The sequence below is a fragment of the Venturia canescens genome, chromosome 9 (genome assembly GCF_019457755.1).
Source record: "Venturia canescens isolate UGA chromosome 9, ASM1945775v1, whole genome shotgun sequence".
Lineage (NCBI taxonomy): Eukaryota > Metazoa > Arthropoda > Insecta > Hymenoptera > Ichneumonidae > Venturia > Venturia canescens.
The window spans coordinates 7,019,494-7,036,957 of NC_057429.1; the positions used below are offsets into that span (position 1 = coordinate 7,019,494).

Below are 17,464 nucleotides of genomic sequence, written 5' to 3' on the forward strand. Positions count from 1 at the left end.
AAAATTGTAGTGAAAATATTTCATCACAAGTCTGCCTTTGAACTTTGGCGATTTTTTTCCTTATACTCTAATATGTTATGCCTATTAGGAACTCAACAGCATGAAGGAATCCGGGATAAAGCCCGAGAAATGAATTTCGGTTTATAATGTTGGTTTCCACGTAAAAGACCAATTTTTCTTCAAAATTGTACTGAAAATATTTCGGCACTGGTTTGGTCTTGGACTTTGGTGATTTTTCTCCTTGTCTTCTAATATGTTTTGTGTAATAGGAACCCAAGAGAGTGAAGAAATGCGTCTCGTGGGCTGTAATATGATTTTCGGCTTATAACGTTGGTTTCCGCGACAAAAGATTTATTTTTCGTCAAAATTGTACTGGAAATATTTCGTCACCTGTCTGTCCTTGGCCTTTGGCGATTTTTTCCAAATCTTCATACCAAGAAAGAACTGACGTAAAGATTTCCTTAAAAGAACAGATTTTATTTATCCCTTTTATTCAAAATTCAAATGAAAGATAGATCAAAATCAAGACACGAAAAATCGAACAGATTTGCCTACTTTAAATGTCGATTTTGCATTCTGAATCTAGAGATTTCATTTCATCCAAAACGTGCCCCCAATGAAATATATTTCCAAATTTTGCAAGTGGCCGCTGAGGTCCAATTATCCACAGCTTGATAGTTGCTGAAAAAAAGTACCCAAAAAATTCTAACATTTATTAAGCCAGAACTCAAAGCAGCAAAAAAAACTAAGCGAACTTAATTCAACAGAGCAACAGAATTCAAAGACGTTTAAGGTACCTGCATGGGTTTTGGAGGAAAATCATTTTAGGACAATTTAGAAATGAATTTAGAAATTCGAAAACTCACAATGGAGTAGAAAAAGGAAAATTGAAGTATTTAGAAAAGCGGAAGACTTTTGTGATGAATTTTCTAGATTACATGATACGGTTGGAGTAAATGATTTGAATGATTGGCACACACGCTGCAACACAGAAATATCAAAGTTTGGAAGTATTCGCTGTATATCAGTCATACAAACTTCAATACTATTTGAAAAGGAACACTTAAAAACTTGCCGAACCAAGTTCCATTTACATATTACCATAATCAAAGATAAGGGGTGATCCGTCGCATATATATTTATCCACAGAAATTTCAGAGTTCGCAGGTATCTGCTGTGGTTCAATGTATCTGCGCAATGAGCTTCGAAGACAGCAATTTTAAATCTACCCATAAATGAGCAACTGAAGACTTTTATAATCAATTTTTTACTTCATAATATAGATGTTACAGTTAGACTCAAAATGTAAAATGAATGGCACAGTATTTAAATTGTATAGTTTGCAGATTTTTGCAGTATTTCAATTATTCGAATCTACAGCATTATAATGAAAAGTTGTCAAAAGTCATGATGTTACATTAAAATGACATAGCGCACATTGCATTCAGCAATTCTGTAAGTTTCTGGGCATGTTGGTAGGCATTATATTTGATCGCATCCAAAACTGAGCAACAGTAGACTTATCGCAATGAATTTTTATTATAATAATTCCATATTTGTAGTTTGCAAAGTGGAAATACTCAACATGAATGTCATTCTATAAGTTTTGTTATCAAAATTTATGTTTGCATACCACATTCCTAAGATATGACTTTTCATATCATCAGCAAAAAAAGCATCCAAAGAATTTTTGGAACAAGTTTCAAACTTTATTACTCGACAGACCAGGTGGAAAAAGAATAACTACACTTATATCAAGACCAGAAATTGTTTTGAGAATCTGATGTAAAAAATGTGCGATTGATGATCATAGTTGGAAACCTCCTGAATCACGTTACCACAATCAGCATGAAGAAGTAGTAGAAAATCAGAGGACACATCTCAAGCAACGAATTAATAATATGTATCGGTCCGCTGCAAACAATGGAGTAAAAAACAAGGATCGGAAAGAGCAGAGCCAAACTCAATAGGAAGCAAAATATGGGAATATTCAAAAATAATGATGACACAAGAAATAAATTAGAAAACATTTATTCAATTGGAGTTTCTCACATTATATACTAACTGTAATGTTTTGAGGGGGGGGGGAACCAAGATAAGGAGATCCCGTCTTTATGAGTAGCAATGGGAAATCTTTATTATTAGCGTCAGAGTATGTACATATGTGTAAATTACGATTTAATTGTACAGCGATAGGTTTATTTCGGAGCTACGCATAATTCGGTAGTCCAGAGTCAACTGGGAGCTCGGTCCTCGGTCTCAGTAAGCCACACTTGTTACGAGAGATTGCCGCGGGCGCTGAAAACGCTTCCGGGATTTAAACACTACATCCCTCCATATCCAGTCTGAGACTCATTCTTTACATTCTTACCGAATCACAATTTGTCCTTAAATTACTTACACAGCCAAAACTTATTTACGCTTACACACGCAATGTAGCTGTTATGTTACCCTTCACAGATCTAAGATTTTTCGAGGTTTCGGAACTCTCGTCGATCGACGAGGTATACATAGATCCACGTAACGTGGTTTGCTCTCGCTTTCGACCTTTATGTTGCCCCCCTGGTTTTCCTCATTATTCTCAATTTCTTCACTAATTTCATTATTAGATTTAGACTGGCAAGTTTCATGTGTTGAAACTGTTAAAGGCGAACCCTCCGTACTCTTAGAATTCCCTTCCCGATATTCCGGTTTACACGCAAGAAGTTGGTCTGCATGCCGTTTCCCCTTTTTCCCTTCACTTGTTTCCACACTGTAAGTGACCGGGGAAAGACGGTCTATAATACGCGATTTCAGCCACTTATTCTTAAATGCATCTTTGACCATCACAATTTCGTCTCTCACAAATTCCGTTTTTCGATTTCCTCTATGAAATCGTTGTTGATTATACTGATTTTTTTCTACTGTGCTACGCAACGTCGGTTTTATTAAATCTAGTTTCGTCCTGAATTTTCTCCCAATTTGGAGTTCCGCCGGGCTATATTCGGTGGTACAATGCGGAGTTGCTCGATAACTAAAAAGAAATTTACATAATGCTTGGTGGGAAGTATTTCCTTCTTTTATCAGTATCTTATATTTTTTTTTGAAAGTTCGGACCGCATTCTCCGCCGCACCATTTGAAGCTGGGTGGTATGGCGCAGTTCGAATGTGTCTCACGCCATATTCTGTCAAAAAGTTTTCAAAGTCGCTTGAACAGAAACTCGGCCCGTTATCGGTCACCACTGACATTGGAATCCCCCATGTACAAAAGTATTCTTTCAGAGCTTTAATAGTGGTATCTGTTGTTATATTCCGCATTTCTTTAACGTCTAACCACTTCGAAAACGCGTCAACAATTACAATAAACATTTTCCCGTCAATCGGGCCTAAGAAGTCTGCATGTAACCTAATGTTCGGGCCATCGGGCCACTTCCACGAGTGTAATGCTGCTTTAGGAGGGTTGTCGGCTGCTTCCAAACACCACTCGCATGATTTTACGACGTTCTCAATTTCGTTATCGATTCCCGGCCACCAAATATATGATCTGGCGACCGATTTCATTTTAACAACTCCCAAATGCGAATCGTGCAGTTCTTTCAATAAATTCTTACGTAAATCCTCTGGAATGATCACCCGATAGCCCCACATCAAGCAACCATTCTCGACTGTCAGTTCATTCTCTTTTGCTTTATATTTCCTTAGGCTCTCGTCAACCTTTTCCGGCCACCCGTTACAGACAAAGTTTTTAACTTTATTTAAAGTCCGGTCCGACTCCGTTTTTTTACACACCAATTTATGATCGATAATACCCATGTTTTCTGCGACGTAATGAAGATACGAGTATTCACTTGGGGAATTTTCGAGTCCCTCCATACTTTTCAACGGTAGAGGGAGTCTCGATAAGCTATCGGCTTTAGCATTATCGATCCCCTTAATGTATTTTATCTCAAACTCATAGGCTGATAGAAACACTGCCCATCTCTGAACGCGGTTTGCCGACATTTGAGGCAATCCGCGCTTGGAGCCAAAAATATAAACCAGAGGCTTGTGATCCGTCTCCAGCGTAAAAGCGCGACCATATATAAATTGGTGAAATTTTTTTACACCAAAAATGAGACTCAAAGCCTCTTTGTCCAATTGTGAGTAATTTCTCTCGGCTTTCGATAGTGACCTTGAGGCGAAAGCTATCGGTCTTTCAACTCCATTTGGAAAAACGTGTGACAAAACTGCCCCAAGGCCTACTGGAGACGCATCACAAGTTAGCTTAATTGGCAACTCGGGGTTATAATGTACAAGGACATTAGACTCCGTCAGGCTCCTTTTTGCGGCCCCAAACGCGGCCTCACAATCGTCGTTCCAATTCCATTTCACGTTTTTCTGCAATAAATGATAAAGCGGGTTAACAATTCTCGCATAATTTTTAATAAATTTAGCATAATAATTCATCATTCCCAAGAATGCTCGTAACTCCATCAGATTTGTCGGAACTGGTGCTTCAACTACCGCTTTAACTCTTCCTTTAGACACATGTGTGCCTTCGCTATCTAAAACATAGCCCAAAAATTCTACGCTATTTTTACCGAATTTACATTTCTCTTTTTTTAGCGTTAATCCATTCTCATTTAATCTTTTTAAAACTTCTTTCAGCCTTTCGTTATGAATTTCTTTCGTTTGGCCCGTAATGAGAATGTCGTCGAAAAAACAAATGACTCCATCCAAGTTTTTTAATAGTTGTTCCATTTCTCGTTGAAAAATGCCCGGTGCCGAGGACACTCCGTAACACAGCCTTTTATATGCAAAGAGGCCCTTGTGGGTAGATATCGTGACCAATTTCCTTGATCGCTCGTCTAAAACAAGCTGTTGATATGCTTGCGAAAGATCAATTTTGGAGAAAATTTTTCCCCCATTTAGGCTTGATAAAAGGTCCTGTACCCTTGGAATCGGGTAACGATCAACTTTAATATTAGGATTGACCGTGATTTTATAATCCCCGCAGAGCCGCAATTGCCCATTATTTTTAAGGACCGGAACAATTGGAGTAGCCCATTCACTATTTTCTACGGGCTCCAGAATCTCCTCTTTAACTAAACGGTCCAACTCTTTTTCCACTTTGTCTTTAAGTGCGTACGGCAACGCCCTCGGCTTACAAAAAATTGGGTTGGCATTTTCTTTAAGATGAAGCTGGATTTCTTTCTTTGAATATTTCCCAAGCTTCTCTGCGAAAACTGGGGCAAATTCTTTAATAATATTATCTATATCGTTACGATTCGAATTGGATAACCAATCAATGTTTGAATTATCCCCCCCGTTGATTATCTCTGTTACTGGCAAAGCCAATTCGCGAATCCATGTACGACCGACCAGAGGGGGTCCCTCCCCCGGTAGGACAAATAATTCCAATTTCCTTTCAATTTCTCTAAATTTAACTTTGACGCTTAAAACCCCTTTTGGCACAATTATATCACCCGGATGCGACTTGAAACATCGTTTCGTGCTTTTGAGTGACAACAATAGCAAATTTTTATTTTTTCGATAATCTTTTTCCGAGATCACTGCTACGTCTGATCCCGTATCCAGTTGAAAGTTAATTTTTGTTTTTCCTACCTCTATTTCTACCTCACACGGCCTCATACTTAATATTTCATCAAATGTTTGTTTTTCAGCTTTATTCCCTTGGCCGAGGTGAAATAGATTATCAAAACTATCGTTGTCACTCTCGAAATCGTCTATATAATTTTGATTATTATCCTCTAGCTTCTGTTTATTACCGCTTCTCGACTTAATCTCTTTGTTTTTGTTTTGGTTACACACACGTGCCAAGTGACCCTTCTTATGGCACTTATTACAACTAGAGTCTTTAAATTTGCACGTAGAAAAAGTATGCCGCGTACCTCCACAATGATAGCACCGAAGAATCCCCTTGTTGACTTCTTTTTCACTTGTTAGCCTTGAGTTTCTTGCTCCCACGAAGTTGATTGAATCTTGCGGGCTCTTTGACGATGTTGAGCCCATTTCCGCAACGTCCCTCGATGCCATCTCCAATGATTGCGCCAGCTCCATTGCCCGCGCGAATGTTAAATCGCTTTCACCCAGTAGTCTTTTTTTAATCGAGTCCGTCCGCAACCCCCATACGAATTGGTCTCGAAGATGAGAGTTCAAATTTTGTCCAAATTCACAATTTGCCGACAATTTTTTTAGATTGGCCAGATAGGTTTTAATGTCTTCACCGTCTTTCTGCTTACACTCTTTGAATTTATATCGCTCCGTAATAATGCTGGGCTTGGGCTGAAGATGATTTTTCATTAAAGTAGTTAACTCAGCAAAAGTTTTTGTAGCTGGTTTAACCGGTGTACATAGACTGCTCAGTAATGCATACCCTTCGCTGCCCAGCAATGTTAAAAATAGCGAGACTTTCTTCGCTTCCGGGATATCGTTAGCAATAAAATATTGTTCTAACCTTTCCGCCCATAAGGCCCATTCCTCCTGTAGATTGAACTCCTTCATCTTTCCAATCCTCGAAGTGTAGATTGTTTGCCTTGTTTCACGAGGTGCGACATTTGATGCTTCCCGTTGCGATTGTCTCTCCGCTGCCCATTGTTGTTGCTCTTGGGTAACTTGTGCTTGAAATCGCTGTAGTTGAGTCCATTTCTCCTCCAGTTCTTTACGTTTTTCCTCGAGAATTTTCCGCTCTTTTTCGAGTTCTTTCTTCGATGGCGGATCGCTCATTGTGGCACGTGTTACCCCCAAAATCCACTATTTATTCGGCAATTTCAGTTTTTACCCTCACTTTTATCCTCGTCGCCAATGTAATGTTTTGAGGGGGGGGGGGGGAACCAAGATAAGGAGATCCCGTCTTTATGAGTAGCAATGGGAAATCTTTATTATTAGCGTCAGAGTATGTACATATGTGTAAATTACGATTTAATTGTACAGCGATAGGTTTATTTCGGAGCTACGCATAATTCGGTAGTCCAGAGTCAACTGGGAGCTCGGTCCTCGGTCTCAGTAAGCCACACTTGTTACGAGAGATTGCCGCGGGCGCTGAAAACGCTTCCGGGATTTAAACACTACACTAACAGTTCCGTGTGTTCTTGTTTTATTAATTATCAACCATAATATTTACCATTTGTCCTTACAACTTCCAGACCTATTATTGATAAACTGATTTGCCTTATTTATATTATTATTCACTAACTGCGCGAACGTTTGTTACATTTGTCCCGCACTATATTCGTAACGTCAGACTCCGGCCGGTTCGTTACGACACAGCTATCAAAGGGAACTCGCATATATAACCTACATTATTACACATGATATATAATCACGCAACCGACGATATATTTACACTTGAAAATATTCCGCGCATTCTGGTTTAATTGAAAGATTATCTCAGTTGACACTTATTTCCAATCGAACGAAATAATGAAATATTTAAAAGTTTCGTTGACATAAGTATCGCGCATTTTTTTATATTTTTCATTTTCACACACAGATCACAGTCTACATTTACGCGGCCGCTTTTATACCGGTTTAGTATACCATAAATTTTGACAAAATAAATATTAGTATACACTTTGTTAGATGACGCGAAAATTATTTTTATTTTCCCGCACGCACTTCCTAACATCATAAGCCCAAACGTCAACACGACGTGAAACTTCGGCTGGTGACTTTCGAGTGATTAGTGATTTCGAGCTCTCGAGCTCCTCAGCTTTCCGCCAAACTTCCTTGCTCTTTTTATTGAATGTCATTGGCCCAAAAATTCTCTCACCCTTCATTGGTTGCAGCAAAATTTCTCTCACCAGGGATTGGTGATCATGGGGGCCAAGGGGCCTATGTTTGTAGCGGTTGGAGTACGCGTATACAGATGCGTCAAATCATGAATGTGTTAGTAACTTTTGCATAATCTTAAGCCCGTGCAAAGTTTTTTCTCAGAAATTACGATACTGATCATGCTGATTTTGGGTTCATTCGACAGAGAACTTCTTAATTAGCTAAAAGTTAAATTTTCAAAGCCGTACATAACTCATGAGTTTCGTAATTTAAGAAAATCACAAGCGAATTTTACCCCCACCACCGCGAATCGTTTTATTCAGAGAAAGTATAGTCTCGGCGAGAGCCTCAGGTCAGCAGCAGACGACAGGGCTGTCAATGTACTTGTCCCGAGACTCTACCGAGTCTCTTGATTCCACCTTTTACGATTTTTTTTGACCAACTTGATAGTATAACTCTGCAAATATTGATCCTAGCATAAAAATGATAATGACCAAACTTGTGGAAAATTAAACTTCCAATAACTTTGGATACCACCATTTTTGCTCTATTGAAATAACTTAAATAACTCGATTGAAAATTATCGAGTTATTTCAGAAAAACGAAAAAATTGAACTTCAAATCAAGATGGCGGCGGAGACTTCCAACCACCACCCCCCCCCCCCCCCGACGTTAAAAAAAAATCACTGCCCCTAATTTTTTCTATTTAAGACTGTTTTTATGTCTATCTCGACTGGACTAAAAGTCATAGACATTTTTAAACACTTCCAGATACTTTAGAATATTATTGGTGGAGTAATATCGGGCTTTGAAAGTATACAGGGTGAGGCACTAACTATTGCCACCTTAAAAATCTCGGTAATTACCGACGTTACAAAAAAATATTTCAGACAAAAGTTTGATGGTGCGAAAGGGGTCATCAAATGCGACCATTTTTTTTCATTTCAGTGGAGGCGCTGACGCACGGTGAAGTTCACCTCCACTTTTTTAAAGGGTACGATACATTTTTTTTCAACCTTCTTGTAGAGCATGGCGAACTGCATAAAAAACATCCGGGGGTCAAAGTTGTTCAAGGTCATTCAAGATCAAAAAGTGACATGAACTTTATTTTTATGTGAAATGAACTTACTTTACATAAGGTGTTCAAAGTGATTGCCATTGGAATCAATGCAGTACTGCAATCTCCTTATCACAGATTGCGTAGAATTTCTTATCACTTCGGCACTGATCGAATCACATGCCCGAACAATTCTCTCTCGCATATCATCAGGCGTAGTTGGACGTTCTTTGTAAACAAGATCTTTCAAGTATCCCCACAAGAAAAAATCCAGAGGCGTCAAGTTTGGCGTTGCAAATCTCCGTTGCAACTCATTTCTAGCTATCAGCGAAAAATGTGCCGGACACCCATCGTGTTGATACCACATTCTGTTCCTAGTTTCTAAAGGTACTTCTTCCAATAACGGACCTAATGATTCTTGAAGGAATGTGGTGTACTTTCTACCATTAAGATTCCCTTCGATGAAATAAGGGCCTACAATTCTGTCCTCAATAATCCCACACCATACATTCACCGCCCACGGTCTTTGGTGTGCAACTTGCCGGAGTCAATATGGATTTTCAGTTGCCCAAAAATGCATGTTATGCAAATTAATATTTCCATGATTCGTAAATGTCGCCTCATCAGTAAATAAAATCCGATTAATAAATGAGTCATGTCTCTGAATCTGGTGTTGAGCTCATCGGCAGAATTCAATGCGATTCACGAAATCCATACCAGTTAATTCTTGGTGGAGACTAATGTGGTAAGGATGATATTTATGGCGATGCAGAATACGTAGAACATTTCTCTGGCTTACACCAGATTCCCTCGAAATTTGACGCGAACTAACAGAAGGATCTCGAATCACAGTAGCAAGAACACCAATTTCCGTTTCTTCGTTAGTAACTCGCTTTTGTCGGTTAGGTTTCCGATGGGCTAAGGATCCAGTTGTTCTCAATTTATTGCACAAAATTTGAAATGTACGGCGTGTAGGATGAAGACGTTCGGGATATCTTTTAGCGTATAAGTCTCTAGCTCTCACTGCATTTTTCTGACATTCTCCGTAAATTAGAAGCATATCGGTTTGTTCTTCAAAGGAATACATCATTCACATTCGATTGATGTACTGATACTAGTCTTACCATGCTTACTATCATTGTCTTGAATGTAATGTGATGCGAATGTGTGTTAATTGAAACACTTGTACGCCATATTTAGTAAATACACCGTATTTATCAAACAAAGGTACCGTTGTTTACATACAAGACAACGCTAATAGGAATGATAAGATTACGGCCAAATTACTGTCAAATTTTGCACGATATCCGAGAGAGAATTGTTCGAGCATGTGATTCGATCAGTGCCGAAGTGACAAGAAATTCTACGCAATCTGTATTCTACGCACCTTATGTAAAGTAAGTTCATTTCACATAAAAATAAAGTTCATGTCACTTTTTGATCTTGAATGACCTTGAACAACTTTGACCCCCGGATGTTTTTTATGCAGTTCGCCATGCTCTACAAGAAGGTTGAAAAAAAATGTATCGTACCCTTTAAAAAAGTGGAGGTGAACTTCACCGTGCGTCAGCGCCTCCACTGAAATGAAAAAAAATGGTCGCATTTGATGACTCCTTTCGCACCATCAAACTTTTGTCTGAAATATTTTTTTGTAACATTGGTAATTACCGAGATATTTAAGGTGGCAATAGTTAGTGCCTCACCCTGTATTATAGGACGGTGGAAAAATGTATAGATATATGAGTCTTAGAGGTATTGTTAACGCGTTGGCGTTGAAAAATGCGTTTTTTCCGTAGATTTAGCCCAATAATCAGTTTCTGCAGGTCCTGGATCCGTGTTCTTTGGTTCCTACAGCATTGATACTTATGGCCTGATGTGAATATGTGAGTATATTAAGCCTACGGACCCTCCCAAAGCGATCTAGTTAATGCTAAACGAGAATAATGGCCTGTTTACATCATCTTTTGGAGTTATCGAAAAAATGGTACACAGGATCTGAATTCTAACCTCGAATATTGATTCAACAGCTCAAAATACGTAGGAAAAGCATAGCCGCATCCGCCGCACAATCAACTTTTTTTTTGTGTGGCTGTTATTATTCTCCTTAATTACACGTTGGAAACATTGAGCTCGTGAGGCGAGGGAGGTCGCTTCGTGAACGTTAATGAGAACATAAGAAAGCAACCGGGAGAAAATAATAAACCGACATTACATCGATTGATGAATTCTGCTTCGCCGATATTAATGAAAGCTAAACCGGGAATTGTGTCAATTAAAAGATTCGTCAGTAAGTTTATTATTTCGAGCATCAAAAGTGGGTAGGAAAGATTCCGTATCGTTGGGACGCATACTTGGCACTATTTTGTTGCTCCTCCATCAATTTCAGAGGCCACACTTGAAGACGTCAAGGAGCATACCATATATCTGTAATAACCCTCAACGCCTCTTTGCTCACCTAACGGTAAAATAGATTCCGCTACTTTTTCTATTTGTAGGTCCCTAATCTCATACCGCCCACTTGAACAAATTCCTAACATACACTTGTACCTCTCTTCACCTTGTCCTCTCCTTTACCAAAATTTCCTATCGAATCCAAATCTTCAACATATCAGTTCCAATCCCGGAGGGTAAATCTCTCTCTCCTAGCCTGTTGCGTGGGTTCAGCCATTCGAATTTAGAACACTTGACAGAATCTGCCCAACTTTTTCAATTAAGACGCAACAGTATACATTAATTATAAACACAAAGTCCCGTAGTTATCTTGAATTTTTTTTCGTACGAATAAAAGTTTTAGCTGAAGATGTTCTTGTCTCAATTTCAGAAACAAACTCAAACTTATAAAAATCATCTTGAATTATCCACCTTACCTTAAGCTTGTTTGTTTTAGCAGCAGGACTATTCGGCGAAATATATTTTATGAAGATACCGGAAATGTTTTCATACTTTCCAGAAATGCCATTGTAGACGTCGACCTGTAACAATAACGTAGTACGAGAATACACTAATTTTGTATGTTCATAGTACTAAATAACTTATTCAAAGCATTTAATAGTCGGAAGCCATATTCGATCAAATATTAATGAGTCACATTTAGTTAGAATTATTGGATTATGGAAGCAAGTTTCGAAATAAATGGCACAAAGTTTAAGCAGAGCAATTATATATTTTATTCAATGAACTTTACTCTAACAAGGAAACATAGGGAGGTCGACCCCTCCGATTTTGATCTAATTTATATATGTTGTAGTACATCGAAAACTAAGAGACACGTATTTTTTCTTATCGGCCCATAAACGGTTTAACGGGGTGAAAACAACCCCCGAAGATGGGCACCTCACGGGGTGGTTTCTCAGTTTTGCATATAAGCGCTTTATGTATTCGAATGAGACCAACGCTAAAATATTTATATTGATAAATCATCGAAAACGCGCCCAAGACTTTTTAGGGGAAAGGGTTTTTAAGGGGTGAACAACCTCTAATTCGAAAATTTTATTCTGTACCATAAAAACTATTCTTCCGATTCGAACGGTACCAACTGCATTTTGTAGAGGTCGAAAAATTAGTCGATACGTGTTTCGGGGTTTTTCGGAAAAATTCGCTTTTAAGGGGGTGAATCAACCCTTTCGTCGTAATACCTTATATCAATATAAAAACATTTTTATTCTCAATTATATTGTTGTACGGTAGCACAACCACTTATATATATTATTGGAATGTCTTCAAACTCGAAAATAAGTTTACCTTTGACCATATTTCTACGCGAGATCATCCCCGTATCGATAATTTCCACATCGCCCCTTTGTGAGTTACGATTTATTTATTATGAAGGAAATAAAGCATAGATTTAAATGTGATAAGCTATAGACCATAGAATGTTGTACATTCGAAAGGAATTCCTGCCGCAGAGCCCCGTTCAGAAAAATATAGAAAATTAGATTTAATTATAAAGTATAGTATGTATATCCATATTAAATGATGTGAACACTCCATGCTACACTCTGTAAATTTATATAAAGAGGATGGATCAGTCGGTATATCGCAACCGTGAGTGCGAGAGAGATAGCTGCAAATTTCGAAATCGAAATTCTTTGACACAGTTTGACCGATTAAAAAAAGGCTCTGTCAGTCGATTTTTGACATCGTTCTGCGTAGGCTGACAGAGCCTTTTTTTAATCGATCAAACCGTGTCAGAGAATTCCAATTTCAAAAATTCCAAGTGAGGTTAGTCGACTGATCCATACTCTTAAATGATACATCACAGTACAACGGAATAAAAATATCACGGCCTTGATATCCATCGCCGATTACCAAACTCCAAAGTGTCTTAATCGTGATTTTATCTTGATATGATCGTTATTCGGAAGATAGATATGTGCGTAGTTATAGTTGTGCGTAGGTTGTAGCCTTGTGCCATCTGTCTCCTTGTTTATCCTTCTGCCAAGCGTGCTTATCTGGCTTGGGTGTTGCGTATATTTTCATATTCCTCAAAGCAATTTTTGGAGACAAATATCAGTTCGTCACGGGATATTCAAGTGAAATATACACCGCTATTGCACGCGTAATACAAAATGATTGTAAATCCATTAAATGTTATACGACTTTTATTGATCACGTTTGAAGTGATGAACATTGCTGAAAGCCCAATCAATAATGAAGAGCGGGAATTAAAAGAAAATATCGAAATATTTTTACTGCAAAGTATGCAAGATTTTACCGGAATGGAATATATTGAAGAAAATACTTTAGATTTTCAAGAGCCTAATAAAGAGTGTGAGGCGAATCCTATAGAAGATAATGCGATGGAATGGAGTCGTGGAACACCATACGATACATGTTCGGCCGATGAAGAAGATTTGAGCTATGATTATAAAAGAAGAGCAGTTGAATTTTGGAGGAGCGGAAAGAAAAAGAACTTAAGCGTAGACACTGTTAAACACCGATTCAAAAAAGTGACATCTAAAAGTTAATTAAAACGTTGGGCTCATCAATTCAACAAAGGTGGAACATACATGGAAAAACTAGCTCCCATTTCTCAATATACATTGGAAAATATGAAGAGTGCTGTTGATGCCGGCTTAATTGTTCATGATGTGGATCTTCGGAGGTGGGCCCTACAAGCACAAAAAGAGATGGGATTTGAAGACGTTTTGTTCAAGGCTTCCGATTGGTGGTTGTTGAAATTTAAGAAAGCTCACCGTATAACATCTCGAAAAATTAACAAATTTGTAGCCCGAAAAACTGTAGGGGAAGGAGCAGATTTGCAAAGAGATGCAGATAACTTCGTTAATGAAATTAAATCTCTTCTTGAACAATATGGTTTACAAAACATATACAATTCAGACCAAAGTGGGTTTCAATTAGAAATGCATTCAGGACGAACATTGGCAGTAGAAGGCACAAAACAAATCGAATGCCTTGTGCAGTCAGTGTCTTCGACAACTCACAGCTACACTATACAGCCCACAATATCTGCAGAGGGAAAATTACTATCGCCACTTTTCATTGTTTTGAAAGAACCTTCCGGAATATTTGGACCAATTATAGAGATGACCTTATTCAAACCAAGTAATATCTTTTTGACTGCTTCTAAGTCAGGAAAATTCACTTCAGGTATTTGTGTACCCTACCTTCTTTTGTATTTTCAGCTATAAGAAAAAAAAATTGTTTCAAAATCTGTCAATCCTACATATGCAAAGAAAAATTAAAACAAACGTTATCTTGAATTTTGCAGATCACTTTAAGATGTGGCTGGAAAAGGTCTTTTTCCCTAACATCGGTTCAAAAAGCGTACTTTTGATAGATTCATGGAGTGGACATTGCACACAAGTAGTCAGGCAGGTTACACCGATTGGAAAAAGCATCAAAACAATGATCATACCAAAAGGTACAACCGGAAGGAGTCAACCACTCGATGTATATGGATTCAGAATATGGAAGAATTTTGTTCGACATTTTTCAGACGCTGTCTTGTTACTCGATTATGATCTCAAACTACTTTTAAGAAATAATATAATCAAATTGCAATCTTTATCTCATAATCCGTTATCTTCTCCAAGGTATCAAAATTTGTTTCGATATGCTTGGTACAAAAGGGGTTTACAAGCGATAAAACTGAAGAATTTGTCAAGCCTGTCAAATTTTCTTTCGGACAATCATCGAGACCTCAATGTGATGTTCAAGGTTGTGAGAAATTGGCAATAATAAGATGTTCGCGGTGTAAGAAATTACTTTGCTTACAACACTTTTTTGATGAATACCATTACTGCACGGACTATAAAAACTAATAATAATCTGAAAACTATATTAATGTATTATGATGGTAGTTGAATATGTATTTTTGAGTTTGAACACATTCCAATAATATATATAAGTGGTTGTGCTACCGTACAACAATATAATTAAGAATAAAAATGTTTTTATAATGATATAAGGTATTACGACGAAAGGGGTGATTTACCCCCTTAAAAGCGAATTTTTCCGAAAAACCCCGAAACACGTATCGACTAATTTTTCGACCTCTACAAAATGCAGTTGGTACCGGTCGAATCGGAAGAATAGTTTTTATGGTACAGAATAAAATTTTCGAATTAGAGGTTGTTCACCCCTTAAAAACCCTTTCCCCTAAAAAGTCTTGGGCGCGTTTTCGATGATTTATCAATATAAATATTTTAGCGTTGGTTTCATTCGAATACATAAAGCGTTTATATGCAAAACTGAGAAACCACCCCGTGAGGTGCCCATCTTCGGGGGTTGTTTTCACCCCGTTAAACCGTTTATGGGCCGATAAGAAAAAATACGTGTCTCTTAGTTTTCGATGTACTACAACATATATAAATTAGATCAAAATCGGAGGGGTCGACCTCCCTATGTTTCCTTGTAAGAGATCTATGGATTAACTGAGCGTTGCAGTGGTAGAAAAAGTGACTCTAACTCTAACGACAAAGGGCCTCATGTCGACCTCTTTCATGATCTGTATATTCGTTTTATAAACAAACTTAGGGAACTGCGAGCACGCTCTCATGTGTATTGTTTAATATTAAGTTTTATTGCTATACTGATGGATTATTTTTACTCGTATTCCAAACTTTGAAAAAAATTATTTTCAAAAATTGTAAAAAATATTATTTTATAAAAAAAAATACTGAACAATTCGAAAAAAAAATCACAAATCTTAAAAAAACATTATGTTTAAAAAAAACTATTCTGTATCTATTTTTTAAAGTGTCAAAAGAAATCATTTTGGAAACCGATGCCTCATTCTTCTTATTTGATTCGAACAGCCAAATCAATTTAAAAAAATTCCATCTATCTAATTTACGTGCAGCATTAAATTTTATTATATCAATTCGAGGCCAAGTATTTTCTAATCAATTGAAAAAAGTTACCATTTGAGTTACGTACAGCACTAAAAATTATGATATCAATCGAAGGACAAGTAATTTATGAGTAACTCCAAATTTTGACATTATTAAATTGGTCTAAGAAGCTTTTAAATCCAAAAAAATCACATGCAAGCTAGTTATTTCTTACTCTATGGTGGCAGAGACTTATAAGAAAATCGATTCTTTTCAGACTTTCAGGAGCTGCTGATATTATTCACAATATTCGACGTCGATTGGATCGATACAAATTTTGTTTAAATATGAGTTAAAAGTACTTGTCCGGCACATCACTTTCCATTAAAATTGTTTATTCAAATAAAAATCAGGGCTTTTCTAGAATTGATGGAGCACAAATATTCATGCAGAGGGAATTTAGAGAGTTATCTTCAAGTAATTTTCCCTTAATTGCATTAACTTAATAAGAATGGAAACGAATTGTCCTGTAATATACAAGGGATGTTATTGTGCATCGATAAATAAAAAATATTTTGCACATTAAATATGTTCAAACTTCCAAAATAACTCCCTAGTTTGTATTGCAATGGCGGCAATTTTTTACTTCTCACTTCTTCCAGCGAACGAATTTCATTCGGCATAACGAATCTATACTATTATTAAGGACATTAAACTAATAATAAATCGTATTTCAATACATTTTTAATCGGATGCTGCCGTACAATTTCATTTGTTTATGATTGATTTTTATTTGAATGAATAGTGATGGGCCGGACAAGTACTTTTAACTCATATTTAAACATAATTTGTACCGATCCAAAATTGACGTCGAATATTGTCAATAATACCAGAGGATCCTGAAAGTCTGAGGGGAATCAATTTTCTTCTAAATCTCTGCCACCATGGAGTAACAAATTACAATACCTTTGATGTGATTTTTTTTTTTTTATTTAAACGCTCCATATAACAATTTCATAATATTAAAACTCGGAATTACTAATAAAACGCTTGTTCTTCAATTGATATAAATTTTAGTGGTGCACGTAACTCAAATGGTAACTTTTTTGATTCATTAGATTAAGTTCCTGATGGTTCCCCCATAAGAATGAATATCTAGAGTCGCGGCAGCGACTCTGAGACAAGTACATTTATATATATGACGAGTTGCTGCCAGAGGCTCTTTACCGGAGCGATAGCGTTTCCAATTGTTTTCGAAAATTTTCAAAATTTGTTTCTTCAATAATTAATTAATTATAGCTTTCCGGAGAAGATTATAAGTTGACAGATTTTTTATTTTTTTTTCTTTCGATTGTGACCT

General features: G+C 37.2%; 1 protein-coding gene across 3 annotated transcripts in view; it reads right to left on the bottom strand.

Moving 5' to 3' along the window:
- Positions 1-17,464, bottom strand: part of inaD (inactivation no afterpotential D) — a 2,962,486-nt gene that overhangs the window by 2,581,580 nt on the left and 363,442 nt on the right. For all 3 annotated transcript variants that reach the window (XM_043429353.1, XM_043429354.1, XM_043429355.1), the window contains one exon: positions 11,677-11,781. In XM_043429353.1, the coding sequence (XP_043285288.1) occupies positions 11,677-11,781 (105 nt within the window). The remainder of the gene's footprint in view (positions 1-11,676; positions 11,782-17,464) is intronic.